Here is a 14,234-nt window from a genome sequence, read left to right on the forward strand (position 1 = left end):
GGCCCCGGAGGCGGAAAGCGCAGGTGGGAGCGGTCCCGGTCCCGCGGAGGGGCCGAGGGGTTGTGCGAGGGATGCGAAATGAGTTTATTTTGCTTGGAATAGTTCCTGGCGGGGAAGGAGCTGACGTGTGGAGACGCCTCCGGGGGATGAGCCGCCGGCGGAGTCGGGAACGCTCCGCACATCAGGGCCGGCTCCGCAGCTGGGATACACGGCGGGCACCGGCTGCAGCTCCCCGGCTCTTCTGAGCCATTCCAGCTTTCCTGAGAGCGGCAGCTCCCGGCACAGCGCGCCGGACACGGGCACGGAGTGGCAGCTGTCAAATGACAGCGCTTTAGGTCATGACACGGATCCGTGGCTGAGGGGAAACCCGAGAGTTTGGGGGCTGGTTCGTGGGCGGGTTTTTCTTTCAAGTTAAGAATTCTTTTTTGCCGATGGCTCGAAGCCGAGCGGCTCAGCTCGGCTGGCGCTGTAAGTGCTCGTGTTCTGCTTCCCCTGCAGGAACCGCCCGGCCCCGCCGTTCCCGGGATGGCAGCGTAGGATCCGCGCAGGATGGGGACCCCGCGCCGGGAGCGGCCCCGATGGCTGGGGACCCTCCTGGCCGCCTGCCTGGCCACCCTCCCGGTCATCGGCGCCTGTCCCCGGCCCTGCGCCTGCCACGGCTCGGCCGAGCTCCACTGCACCTTCCGCTACCTGAGCGCCGTGCCCCCGCGCATCCCGCCCGACGTGCGGCGCATCAACCTGGGGTACGTGCGGCTCGGGCTTTCAGCACCCACACAGCTTTGTCTTCCAGCAGTTTGCACTGCAGGAATTCACCTTCCAGATTTAGGGCTAAAAATGAACCAAAGCAATAGGTACGTCTGTAGAGTTTAATGTTCTGCAGTGCTCAGCAGCGGCTGCAGCCACAGCCAGCGCAGCCCGAGACCACCCTCACTAAGCAGAAATTTTGGGGATCTAGGACAGGGCACATGAGAACTTCAGAAAGTTTTGAGCTTTCCTTTATAGTACCTGAACGTGTTGTGTCTGTAGCATGGAACTTGGAAGAAGTCTGAAATAGATTTCTCTCTGGGAAAGGATAGTTCAGAGCTCGGAAAGTGGACTGGAAAAGGAGCACATGTATTAAAATCTGCAGAGCCGTTGCTGTGGTGTAACACCAAGGTCGGGGGTTAGATCCCTGCATGAGCCATTCACGTAAGGGCTGGACTCCACGATCCTTCTGGGTCCCTTCTATGATTCTGTCACTTAGAATGTCCCTCAGCGTTAGGGTCTATGCTTTCACCTGCTGAGCTCAAGGAAAATTTCACTTGTCTGGCCATGTCAGCTCCCATGGTGGTTCTGTTCTCTGTGTGATTAAAGCAGCAAGGAATAGATCATACCCAGGCTTGTCTGGCCCCTTCATGCAGTTTCCACCAAGTGTCCTTTCTCTTTAATCAGATTATGAGACCCATCAGCAATATTTGTCTGACCTGTGTATCCCCTTTGATACACATAACCTTTGAACCATCCTGATGTGTCTGCAGAGAATATATAAGGGATTTTCACTGAAGTGGTAGCAAAGTGACCACAGACAGATGTGTTTCATGCTTGCTGTCACTCACCCCATCCATTGGGAATTTGCCATCAGAACACTGTCCTGGAAAAGTGGCCACCTTTTGTGCTCACATGAAGGAATGACCTCATGGCAAGGGGAAGAGCTGCTGACCTTTAGCCGTTTCCAAAGAATGGTTCTTTTGATTTGGGTTGGTTGGGTTTGAAAGGTGTGAGCTGGGGCTGACTAAACCCATCCCATACAGCTACAACAGCCTGAGGAAACTCAGCCCCATGGGCTTTGCTGGCCTGGAGAAACTGGAGTTACTGATGCTGCACAGCAATGAGATCAGCACGGTCCCTGAGAAGGTGTTCAGTGATTTACGTTCACTACAGGTAAGAACTAAATGACCCAGTGTAGCTTTTTGTTATGACACCTTTCAGTGGCACTGGGAAGCAGCCACAGAGCAGCCTTCTGCAACATTTCCATTTCCTGTTTCTTACCTTATTCACACGAAAGTCAACAGCCTTCAGAATCCAGTATCCTAACGGGAAATGTCTTCCCTTCCCAGGTAGGCACTCAGGTACAGGTCAAGAGCATGACAAACACTTTGGTAAATACCTCTCAGCTGTATCTTAGCAGGCAGCTGCAGTCAAAACTCTCTTTCTACAGAGGAGAAAGATTGCAAAGCTCCTACTACTGTGTCTGAAAAAGGAAACCTATCACTGTTCATTTGTTAGTCAGTTTGGGGCTTTTTGAGGATTGTTTTCCATTGAGATTTCCCTTTCCCTTCAGTGCAATCCTGTCCTTTTCTAGCCTTCATGAAAAAAAAGCCAAACTGTGCAGAAATATAACACCCTGCATATAAACCCCTCAGTTCTTTAAAGAAACTCCAGTTCCTGGCATTCCTGGTCTGGTGAAGAACTTTCACTGCACACAGCAACCTTCAGCAACATTTATTAGGAGTCCTATAACTTCAACATGGCTTAATATTATGCATTTGTTACTTTTTCATGAACAGGTCTTAAAAATGAGTTACAACAAGGTCAGAGTGCTCCAGCAGGATGTATTTTATGGCCTGAACAGCTTGGTACGGCTGCATATGGACCACAATCAAATTGAATTTGTGAATCCCAATGTTTTCTATGGACTCACTTCCTTGAGGTTGGTGCACCTGGATGGAAATTTACTTCAGCAGCTGCATCCAGACACTTTTGTCACCTTGCACTACAGTCAAATATTCAGAATATCCTTCCTGAAGCACATCTCTCTGTCTGACAATATGCTGGCTTCACTTCCACAAGAAATGTTTTCCTACATGTCAGAGCTCGAGAGCATTTACCTCCACGGAAACCCCTGGTCCTGTGATTGCAGCCTGCAGGGATTCGCAGAGTGGGCACAGGAGAGACCAGGTGAGTTTATGCTCCTTAATCCCATTGTAGCATCTTACTCTTCCTGATACAGGTAATTGTCCTTTATTCATCTATTCATTCTCACAGAAAAGACCAGAAGATAGGATTTTTGTAGGTGTGTGTAATCAGGAGAAAGAGATTAATACCAGTCTGTTTCCCAGATTAAATGAATCTAGTGGCCTTAATGCATTCCCAAGAGCAGCTTTCCTTGATGGAGAATTTTCCTTGGCCAGTCCAAAGCTTCTGTGCACCAGGAGAATCCACAGGGAACAAGCTGACTTTTCTGGAATTGGCAAGAGCAAGGCCACATTGCACTTGATTCTTTAAAAAGAAACTAAGGAACTCAAGGGACTCTAGGACTTTCTCTGCTGCTGCCATTTACATGTCACTTCAAGCTTTGGTTTTATTTTATTCAAAAGAACACTTGTTAGTAGCTGTGTGTAATTTTTAATATTTCTGTGCTTGTAGCACAGAAGCTTACTGAAGCTTTCTTCCCTTCAGATGTTATAAAGTGCAGAAAAGAGAGGAGTTCCAGTGTCCAGCAATGCCCAGTCTGTGCTAGTCCCAAAAATCAAAATGGGAAAGGTTTAGTGGATCTTCCTTCTGCATCCTTCACCTGCAGTAAGCCAGTCATCCACGACTCGCTGAAATCCAGAAACCTCACGATGCCAGACGATGGGGATTTCAGTTTCGTGTCTCCCAAGGACTTGATAGCTCCCATAGGATCCGTGGTTTTGAATATGACTGACCAAGCAGGAAATCAAGGCAACTTGGTTTGCAATGTCCAGAAACCTACAAAAATGTCTCCCATCTCACTTGACAAAAATGGCCACAGCACCGTGCTCAAAACCTCGTTCTCAGCATTGCTGGTGTGTGGTGTCGATTATGGACACATCCAGCAGCTGTGGAGCATCCTGGCACTGTACAGCAATTCTCCCTTGAAACTGGAGCAAACTGTGCAGACAACTGATGTGCCTTTTATTAGCTACAAATACAAGCAGATGCACAGTGAGAAAGATGAGCTTTTCACCAATATCGAGGCAGAGCTGCGAGCTGAGCCAGCCTGGCTGATGCAGAGGGCAGTGTCCCTGCAGCTGGACAGGACAGCCAGCACGCTCAGCACGCTGCACCTCCGCCTCTCCACCCACGCCCTGGTCACTCTGGCCAGCGATCACCAGAGCCAGGTGAGACAAAACTGGGCCATCATCATCAGGGACAACAGCACCCAAAGAGAGCACACCGTGCTGGTCGGGGGCACCGTGGAGCTGGGGTGCCAGGCAGCCGGGGAGCCAGCTCCTGCCGTGGAGTGGATATTGGCTGATGGCAGCAGAGTGCGAGCTCCTCACATCAGCGAGGATGGGAGGATCATAGTCCTGGAAAGCGGGGCCCTGGCGCTGCGGGCAGCTGACGTGTTTGACACGGGGCTCTACCACTGCATCAGCACCAACCACGCCGACGCCGACGCGCTCTCCTTCCGAATTACGGTGCTGGATCCCCACGTGGAACGCGAGGGGGTAAACGGAGCCCAGCTGTCGGCTGCTCTCGGCAGCACCCTGCACCTTCCCTGCACAGCCACGGCTGCTCCGGACGCTGCCGTCACCTGGGTGTCACCTCAGCACACAGTTCTTGGTCAGGCTGTAGGAAACAAGCTGATCTTTGCCAACGGCACCTTGAGGATACAAGGGGTGACAGAGCGAGACGCGGGCTACTTCCGATGCATTGCGGCCAACCGCTACGGTGCTGATCTTTTGGTTTTCCAAGTGCTAACGAGACAGGGTGAAACTGCTCTGAGGAAAACGCATGGAGCTGTGGAAGGGTGGGAAGAGGGCTCTGGCAATGAGCTGCTGCACTCTGCTGCAGCACAGAGACATCCCTCAGCCACTCCAGCCACCCTGACAGCTCCTGGGGAATCCGCTGCAGCAGCGGCCAGCAGCCAGGGCACACGGAGCACACGTCAGAGGAACAGCCACGGGAAAAGGCCTCACTGGCCCCACGGGGACAGAGCAGGCAGGAGGTTCAGGGGACACAGGAGACAGTTTGTTTCCTCAGGCAGGAGAGCTGATCCACAGCGCTGGGCAGCCTTGCTGGAGAAAACAAGGAGGAACTTGACAGTGGCACACAAACGAGGAGAAGTTGCAACAGAACCACCCACTCAATCCCGTAAGCTCTCAGAGGTACCTGAGGATGAGGAGGAGACCTCTGGTGATCTCATATCTCCAGAAGAAGAATTCATGATACCAGCAAGAGAGAGATCCCCGGGATTTGCTCTGGGGAGAGCAACAGAACTCACGATCACTGCAGGGCCCGAGGAGACCGCGAATCCCACTCGTGCCTGGAACAGCTCCCTCCTGCTCACAGAGCCATCAACTGCCCTCCCCTCACCCCTTCCACACCCTGTGGCACCTGCCAGCAAAAGGCCACAAACACCTCCAGAACCTACAGACTCATGGGAAAGATCTGATTTGAGTCAAATATCAGCAAATGGTGTAAAACAACCAACCGTACCAAGTGGAACATCCACACTCTTCCCTGCTGGGCAAAAGTCAATATATTCTGGGGAAGGCAATAACCAGCATCTAAAGTCTGCGTCCATGACACCCACAACAGAAGCTACAGGCACCAGCAAGGCTGTAACTCCTCAAAACACAGCAGACAAGGTACATATTTTCACTGAGTCTATTGATAATGTTTCCACCAAAACAGAGCACCAGGTCCCTGTGGCCACAGTCAATGAACAAAGCTCTGAATTTGGCCCCATTTATTTTCATAGTACTCAGAAAGGAGGAACTCCTAATCCACCACTTGTCTCCACTTTTACTACTCATCAGCAAATTTGGGTTATCCAGGATGTTCCAACTCATCCACCCCAGCTCCAGCAGCACTATGGAAGACGAAAGAAAATTTCTGGTCGGAGACGAATTGTTAGACCAGGACGCATCCCAAGTACGAAGGAGCACCAATACGATTTTGGGAGGCCAGGGTCTGCCAGAGGAACAGAATCTGTAGCTATGGCTACAGATGTTCAGCTGAATATGAGCTATGTATCAAATACACCAACCTTAAATCACTTAAGCAGTTCCATCAATCCATTTAGGCCAGAAGCACCCCAGTCTTCTCCCTCTGCCCTGAATATGCCATTGGAGCACCCGGTGGGCACCCATCAAAACACAGCATTCCTCGGGGAAGAGGAGAAGAAACACAGGGCAAGGCAAAAAGCTGCTACCACAGTCACATCTGTCACTGCAAAGGACACTGCCACTACTGCCACCAGTGCATTGGCTGTAACAGGTTTGAAGCCAGCAGTTACACTTGTTATTACTCCTCAAACCGACACCAGAGTCACCAAAAATAAAACACTCCGAGTGGGAGGAAGGAGAGGTCAGAGGAGAAAGAGGCCTCCTAAAACACCTGTCCCACAGCATGTGGCTGCAGCCCTCAGCAGTGCAGCCACCCCTGCAGCGAGCACTGCCACCCCCACGGTGGCACCTGCAACAGCTCTCCCTGGGAGCATCAGTGCAGTCTCCATGACCAGAACAACAGCCCCAGGGATCCCCGAGAGCCCCGAGACACCTCAGCACAGCCCCACGGCAGCCACACAAACACCAGCAACCCCGAGCACCCGGAGGAGCCCCCGGCCAACACCACCAGCAGCATCCCTGCCGGGCAGCGTGACTGCTCAGAGCCTCACCGTGTTCCTGCCAGCCACACCGGGCACACAGAGGAACACGCAGCTGGCCACGCCACCAGCTGCCAGTCCTGCCCAGACCCCCACCATGGGGCTCCAAACCTCAGCACGGCTGGATGAGGCCCCTGGTGCCCCGAGAGCCCGAGCTGCTGCAGCCAGTGCCACACCAGGGCCAGCACCTGCTCAGCACATCGGAGCCGCTGCCACGGCAGGAGAAAAAGCCTACCTGGAAACGGGGGAGGGAGCAGTCCGGGAACAGCAGGCAGCACAGCCCACACTCCCAGCCAGAGCTGTGCCGAGTGCTCCTGCTGCTGTCACTGTCCCCAGCAGCCAGCATCCCTCCCCTCTGCCAGCCCTGCCCGCAGCCCTGCCCGCAGCCACCCCCGGAGCCGCCCCGCACCCCCGGGGACACGGCCACCTCCAGCCCAGGACACCGCCCAAGGGCACAGGGAACACACTGCACTCACCACAAACCCCGTGGGCAAGGGACAAGGACAGCTCTGTCAGTGCCTGGTCTGAAAGGCGAGATCGAGACACCACCACCATCCCCAATCCCATCACCTTAGGTTCTGCAAGCAGAAACCATTTTTCCAAGCCCAGAATAGTCGGAGGGAATTTTGCTTCTTTCACTGTGCTGGCGAATTCTGATGTTTCTATTCCTTGTGAAGCTACTGGGAACCCCCCTCCAACAATACAATGGACCAAGATACCACCAGGTGAGCTTGATAAACCTCTCTAGAATTTACCTGCCATTAGTCCTGTAATTTGGCACCTCTTCTGTGTGCCAAGCTCGAGCATTGTTTCATTTCAGAGTAGTGTGAAATATTAGTGAAAGGTAAACTTGGAAACAGTGACAGAGACGTGCTGCAGCATCTTAGTGCTGATTCTGGAGCAGCTCTTTAGTGAAACGATTAAAAAAATCAAATATATGTTTAATTATAATTCCTTGCTTATTGTGGGAAGAATTCAGTGTTTTTTGTACATTACCAGCTATTCCAGAACAGTGAGACAAGTGAAAAGAAAAACATAGTAAAAAATCACTCAAATCAAGTTTTAGCTGTGCCAGGTTTGGATTGCAAAGCCCCATCTGCTGTATCCAGACTTTGTCTCTGATGGAGATTCAGCTTCATTCTTACTTTAAAGCTTTGCCGTTCTATAGGCAAAGGTCTGTGGTTCGTTGCCGGTGTGTGGGGGTGGCCGTGGTTGCACAGGGGGCAGGAGCGGGCTGGGCCAGGCTGTGATGGGCTGTGATGGGCTGTGATGGGCTGTGCTGGGCTGTGCTGGGCTGTGATGGGCTGTGATGGGCTGGGCCAGGCTGTGATGGGCTGTGCTGGGCTGTGATGGGCTGTGCTGGGCTGTGCTGGGCTGTGCTGGGCTGTGCTGGGCTGTGCTGGGATGTGCTGGGATGTGCTGGGCTGTGCTGGGCTGTGCTGGGCTGTGATGGGCTGTGCTGGGCTGTGCTGGGCTGTGCTGGGCTGTGCTGGGCTGTGATGGGCTGGGCCAGGCTGTGATGGGCTGTGCTGGGCTGTGATGGGCTGTGCTGGGCTGTGATGGGCTGTGCTGGGATGTGCTGGGATGTGTCAGGCTGTGTCAGGCTGTGTCAGGCTGTGATGGTCTGTGTCAGGCTGTTTCATGCTGTGTCAGGCTGTTTCATGCTGTGCTGGTCTGTGTCAGTCTGTTTCATTCTGTGTCAGGCTGTTTCATGCTGTGCCGGGCTGTTTCATGCTGTGCTGGTCTGTGTCAGGCTGTGTCAGGCTGTTTCATGCTGTGCTGGTCTGTGTCAGGCTGTTTCATGCTGTGCCGGGCTGTTTCACACTCTGACGGTCTGTGTCGGTCTGTGTCAGGCTGTTTCATGCTGTGCCGGGCTGTTTCATGCTGTGCTGGTCTGTGTCAGGCTGTTTCACACTCTGACGGTCTGTGTCAGGCTGTTTCATGCTGTGATGGTCTGTGTCAGGCTGTGTCAGGCTGTGTCAGGCTGTCAGGCTGTGATGGTCTGTGTCAGGCTGTGTCAGGCTGTGTCACACTGTGATGGTCTGTGCCGGGCTGTTTCATACTCTGACGGTCTGTGTCAGGCTGTTTTATGCTGTGCTGGTCTGTGTCAGTCTGTTTCATTCTGTGCCGGGCTGTTTCATGCTGTGCCGGGCTGTTTCATGCTCTGACGGTCTGTGTCAGGCTGTTTCATGCTGTGCCGGGCTGTTTCACACTCTGACGGTCTGTGCTGTTCCGCAGGAGGAGCCGTGCTGCCCAGCGGGGCTCTGTCCATCGCCCGTGCGGGCCCGCAGCACTCCGGCCGCTACCTGTGCACGGCGTCCAATGCCCAGGGCAGCGCCCGGCTGCTCGCCACGCTGGCCGTGCTGGGCTCCCCGGCCCGCATCGCCGGCCGCCAGCGGCTGCTGACCGCGCACTCCGGGAGCTCGGCCGTGCTGCCGTGCCCGGCCCGGGGCAGCCCCGCTCCCAGCGTCTCCTGGCTCCTGCCGAACGGGACCCGCCTGTCGCGCTCCTCCGCGGCCGCCGGCCGGGCTCGGGTGGAGCCGGACGGAGCCCTGCTCATCCGGCCGGTCACCCTGCACGACCGCGGGCTCTACTCGTGCCTCGCCGAGAACCCCGCGGGCTCCGACACGCTCCGGCTGAGGCTGCAGGTCGTGGCAGCCCCTCCCGCCATCCTGGAGGAGAAGAGACAAAGCGTGGCCGGAGCGGCGGGGGAAAGCCTGGAGCTGCCTTGCACGGTGCAGGGGAAGCCGCAGCCCGCCGTGCACTGGGTGCTCCCCGAGGGCTCGGTGCTGAAGCCGGGGCAGCTGGGGCACCCCGGGCTGTTCCTGTTCCCCAATGGCACCCTCCGCCTGGGCAGCACGGCCCCCTCCGACAGCGGCACCTACGAGTGCATAGCCACCAGCTCCACGGGCTCGGACAGGAGGGTGGTCAGCCTCGTGGTGCAGCGCAGAGACACCCTGCCGAAAATTGCCATCGCCTCGCAACAACTGACCCGGCTGAATTTTGGGGAGAGGTTGCTTCTGAACTGTACAGCAATTGGGGAGCCCAAGCCCAGGATAATCTGGAGGTTGCCCTCCAAGGCTGTTGTGGACCAGTGGCACAGGTATGAGCCTTTTTTCCCCTCCATCTCATTGGAGCTTCAAACACTGTCTCCTCCGGTGCTCACGTAAGAGCCTAGTACAGCACTAGAACAATTTTTTAAGAACTAAACCATTTTTTAAGCATTTAACAGTGGTGAAACATCTGTTTTAACGGCATCTATATCTAATAACAGACCTAATAACAGGTCACACCAATTGTCAGAAGTGGGTGAGGTCTCAAAACGGGTACAAGTCATACTTGAATTAAGGTAACTACTGTCATCATGCCCTGGCTGACTGCTGTCGTTTGAGAGGAGGGGAATGTACTTGTAACAGATTGGTGAAGCAGGGCTCAGGAGGGAGGGGTTTCTTTCATCTCTGCCACCTCTACCTTTGGGGGTCTTCCCACACCCCCTCCCACGGTAACCCTTCACCCCCACCTTAGGGGAGACAGCCCCAGCGCTGGGTGTTCCCAGCAGAGTCAGCACCACTCACAAAATCGGCAATGGCACCAGGGTAGGACACTCTGGGTGGGCAGGCAGGGTGGGCACAGTGCCCCTGGAAAGGGCTTCTGTGTTGTACCGTGCTGTTAACACGCTCAGTCCCTTCCAGTGCTCAATATTCACCTCCAGCACTTGTGTCCATAATTCTCTTCCTCTCTCTCTCCACAACAGAATGGGAAGTCGGATCCATGTTTACCCCAATGGATCCTTGGCTGTTGAGGCAGTTACAGAAAAGGATGCAGGTGATTATCTGTGCGTTGCAAGAAACAGAATTGGGGATGATCTGATACTGATGAAAGTCAGCATCACAATGAAACCAGCCAAGATTGACCACAAACAGCAGTTCAAGAAGCTGGTGCCGTATGGGAAGGATTTCAGAGTGGACTGCAAGGCCTCAGGGTCGCCAGCACCAGAGATCTCCTGGGGCCTGCCAGACGGGACGGTGGTGAACAACGCGATGCTGGCGGATGACAGCGGGCACAGGGCTCGCAGGTACGTCCTCTTCGACAATGGGACTCTGTACCTCAACAAAGCTGGAGTGGCAGAGGGAGGAGATTACACGTGCTACGCCCAAAACACTCTGGGGAGGGATGAGATGAAGGTCCACGTCACGGTCATTGTGGCAGCCCCTCAAATAAAGCACAATTACAAGACACACATCGCAGTGACAGCTGGAGACACAGCCCTGCTGGACTGTGAAGCTGCTGGGGAACCCAGGGCACAGATATTCTGGCTGCTGCCCTCCAGCGAGATGATCTCCTTGTCCACAGACAGGCACTCCCTGCACTCCAATGGCTCGCTCTCCATCAGCCCTGCCAGCCTGCTGGATGCTGGGGAGTACGTGTGTGTGGCTCGGAACCCTGGCGGGGATGACACCAAGCTGTATAAGCTGGATGTGGCTGCTAAACCCCCCATCATAAATGGTTTATACGGGAACAAAACAATCATGAAGGTGACGGCAGTGAGGCACTCGAAGAAACACATCGACTGCCGGGCAGAAGGGACACCTCCTCCTCAGATTATGTGGATCATGCCTGATAATATTTTCCTAACAGCCCCATATTACGGGAGCAGGATTGTGGTGCACAAAAACGGGACACTTGAGATTCGGAACATCCGGCTCTCAGACACAGCAGATTTTATCTGTGTGGCTCGTAACGACGGGGGAGAGACCGTGCTGGTGGTGCAGCTGGAAGTCACAGAAATGCTACGGAGACCAATATTCAAAAACCCTTTCAATGAAAAAATAATAGTAAAACCTGGGAAAACTATCACACTGAACTGTTCTGTGGATGGAAACCCTCCCCCTGATGTAAGCTGGATGTTGCCCAACGACACGAGGTTTTCCAGCAGCATCAGGACATCGCAGTTTTTCACGGGGAGCAACGGGACCCTGACCATCCACAATCCCGAGAGACACGCCGGGCGCTACCGCTGCGCTGCCCGCAACCAGGTTGGCTACATAGAGAAGCTGATGGTCCTGGAGGTTGCCCAGAAGCCCAAAATCCTCAGCCGCCCTGCAGGGCTGGTGAGGGCTGTCAGCGGGGAGCCCTTGTGGCTGCACTGCCCGGCCGAGGGGAGCCCCAGGCCCAGGACAGCGTGGACGCTGCCGGGGGGCCGTGTGCTGGAGCAGCCACAGGCCAGCGGGAGGTTCCTGCTGCTGGAGAACGGCACCTTGATCCTGCGGGCAGCCTCGGCCCTCGACGCGGGCACTTACCTGTGCAGGGCCCACAACCACGCCGGGGACTCGTCCCTCGCCGTCCCGGTGGTGCTGGCAGCCCACGCCCCCCGCATCGTGGGCAGACCCCCCCCGGCCATCCGCACCGTGCCGGGGGCAGCAGTGCAGCTCCACTGCGTGGTGCTGGGGATCCCAAAGCCAGAAGTTTCCTGGGAGTTACCCGACCATTCCATCCTCTCCACAGCTCAGCAGGGCCGGGGCTCTGGGGGCGAGCTGCTGCACCCCACGGGGACCCTGCTCCTGCACAGCCCCCGGCCCTCCCATTCCGGCACCTACAGGTGCACGGCCAGGAACCCCCTGGGCACCGCCACTGCCGTCACCCACCTGCACGTCCTGTGAGGCAGAGCGCAGCAGCAACGGGGCACAGCGCTCACCGGCTCATCCTTGCGATGGCTTCAGTCAAAGGCAGCCACAAGCCTGGGACAGCCTGGACACATCCACAGCACCCAGGCTGCAGTGACCCGGCAAAGAGACAGCAACGGGAAAATCAGCTCTGGCATCACTTGCTAGCCTTGGTTCTCTCCATGTTCAGGGGATTTAAACGAAAGCAAAATTAAGACATTTCTGCTCCACAAAGAAATAGCAAACATTGACTGTCAAACATGGAAACTTTCTGGAAATGTGCCTAGAGAGCTCCTGTACGGACACAGGTTTGCATCAGTTCAATACTGCCCACCTTGTGTGACTGACACAAGCACGGATCAGAGAGGGCAAGGACAGTTCCTGGGAACACAGGAGCAGGTTTATTGGGATGCAGATTACCTTCTTAATGTGTTTTGATATTTAGTATGTTTTAAAATAAATATTCAATGATGTAACAAGTAGTGAAGTATTTTTACTAGCAGAGCTGTGGTTGCCAGTCTTTTCTGCAGAGCTGTGGGATGACACAGAATAGCTCAGTTTGGAGCAAGAGAGGAAGCTCTGCTCAGCACTGTTAAGCCAATGCATACAGACTGGGTATAGAATCACTCCAGGTTGGCATCACTTTCTTATTGTCACAAAAGCATTTTTTTAAAGATTTCTCAATAGAATAAAAACCACACCAATTTGAATCTCAATTTAGAATTGTGATTCCTCAGTTGAGCAGCCAGGTAGTTTTAAGAAGCAAATTAAGTTAGCACAGAAAGTATTGCCAGAGTATTTTAAATGCTCCATCATCTGAAGTTCCTCTTGCAAAATGAATGCATTGAAAAAGAATTGTATAGACTAACTCCTAAATGACATAAAATAGTAATACATTTATCCTGCTTTTTCAACTCCGAACACAAGCCAAGTTACGATCTGTTTGTACAGGAGTAACAATTTGTTTGTGATTTTGGCTGACAGCTTGCCTGTGGGTTTGCACTCAGCTGATGATGTCCTGATGTCCCTTGCAGCAGGTGGGGAGTTCCTGCAGTGCCTCACTGGCAGCTGAGCTGAGGCAGGAGCTGCACCAGGGCACTGCCATCCAAAGGGCTGCTGGCTCCAGGAACTGCAGGAGCGACCTGGGGCTCGTCCCCCCTGACCTGTGAAGGCTGGGATGAGGTCTGGCACTGATGGCACTGGTGGGACATGGGGCTCATCTGCTGCCAGGCTTCACCAGTGACCCAGAGACTCAGCCCCTGTCACCACCAGCACCCTGGGACCCTCCCTTTAGAGGGAGGAAACAGAGAAACCACTGCTGCTTCCAGGAGGTTTATTAACATCACATGGTGGCTTTCAATATAAACTTATTTATGAGTGCCTGAACAAACCCCACAGTGCCCAAATCACAGCAGGAACAAACCCCACAGTGCCTGAACAAACCCCACAGTGCCTGAACAAACCCCACAGTGCCAGAGCAAACCCCACAGTGCCTGAACAAACCCCACAGTGCCTGAACAAACCCCACAGTGCCTGAGCAAACCCCACAGTGCCTGAACAAACCCCACAGTGCCAGAGCAAACCCCACAGTGCCTCAACAAACCCCACAGTGCCAGAGCAAACCCCACAGTGCCTGAGCAAACCCCACAGTGCCCAAATCACAGCAGGAACAAACCCCACAGTGCCTGAACAAACCCCACAGTGCCTGAACAAACTCCACAGTGCCTGAACAAACCCCACAGTGCCTGAACAAACCCCACAGTGCCTGAACAAACTCCACAGTGCCAGAGCAAACCCCACAGTGCCAGAGCAAACCCCACAGTGCCTGAACAAACCCCACAGTGCCTGAACAAACCCCACAGTGCCTGAACAAACCCCACAGTGCCTGAACAAACCCCACAGTGCCTGAACAAACCCCACAGTGCCTGAACAAACCCCACAGTGCCTGAACAAACCCC

General features: G+C 54.3%; 1 protein-coding gene across 1 annotated transcript; it reads left to right on the forward strand.

Moving 5' to 3' along the window:
- Positions 1-209: 209 nt before the first annotated feature.
- Positions 210-12,686, forward strand: IGSF10 (immunoglobulin superfamily member 10). The gene is made up of 7 exons (XM_058844516.1): positions 210-335; positions 499-743; positions 1,791-1,920; positions 2,547-2,937; positions 3,439-7,338; positions 8,852-9,716; positions 10,368-12,686. Exons 2-7 carry the CDS (start codon positions 550-552, stop codon positions 12,271-12,273), a joined length of 7,386 nt encoding a protein of 2,461 aa, XP_058700499.1. The 5' UTR covers positions 210-335; positions 499-549; the 3' UTR covers positions 12,274-12,686.
- Positions 12,687-14,234: the final 1,548 nt, after the last annotated feature.

The sequence above is a fragment of the Poecile atricapillus genome, chromosome 8 (assembly GCF_030490865.1).
Source record: "Poecile atricapillus isolate bPoeAtr1 chromosome 8, bPoeAtr1.hap1, whole genome shotgun sequence".
NCBI lineage: Eukaryota > Metazoa > Chordata > Aves > Passeriformes > Paridae > Poecile > Poecile atricapillus.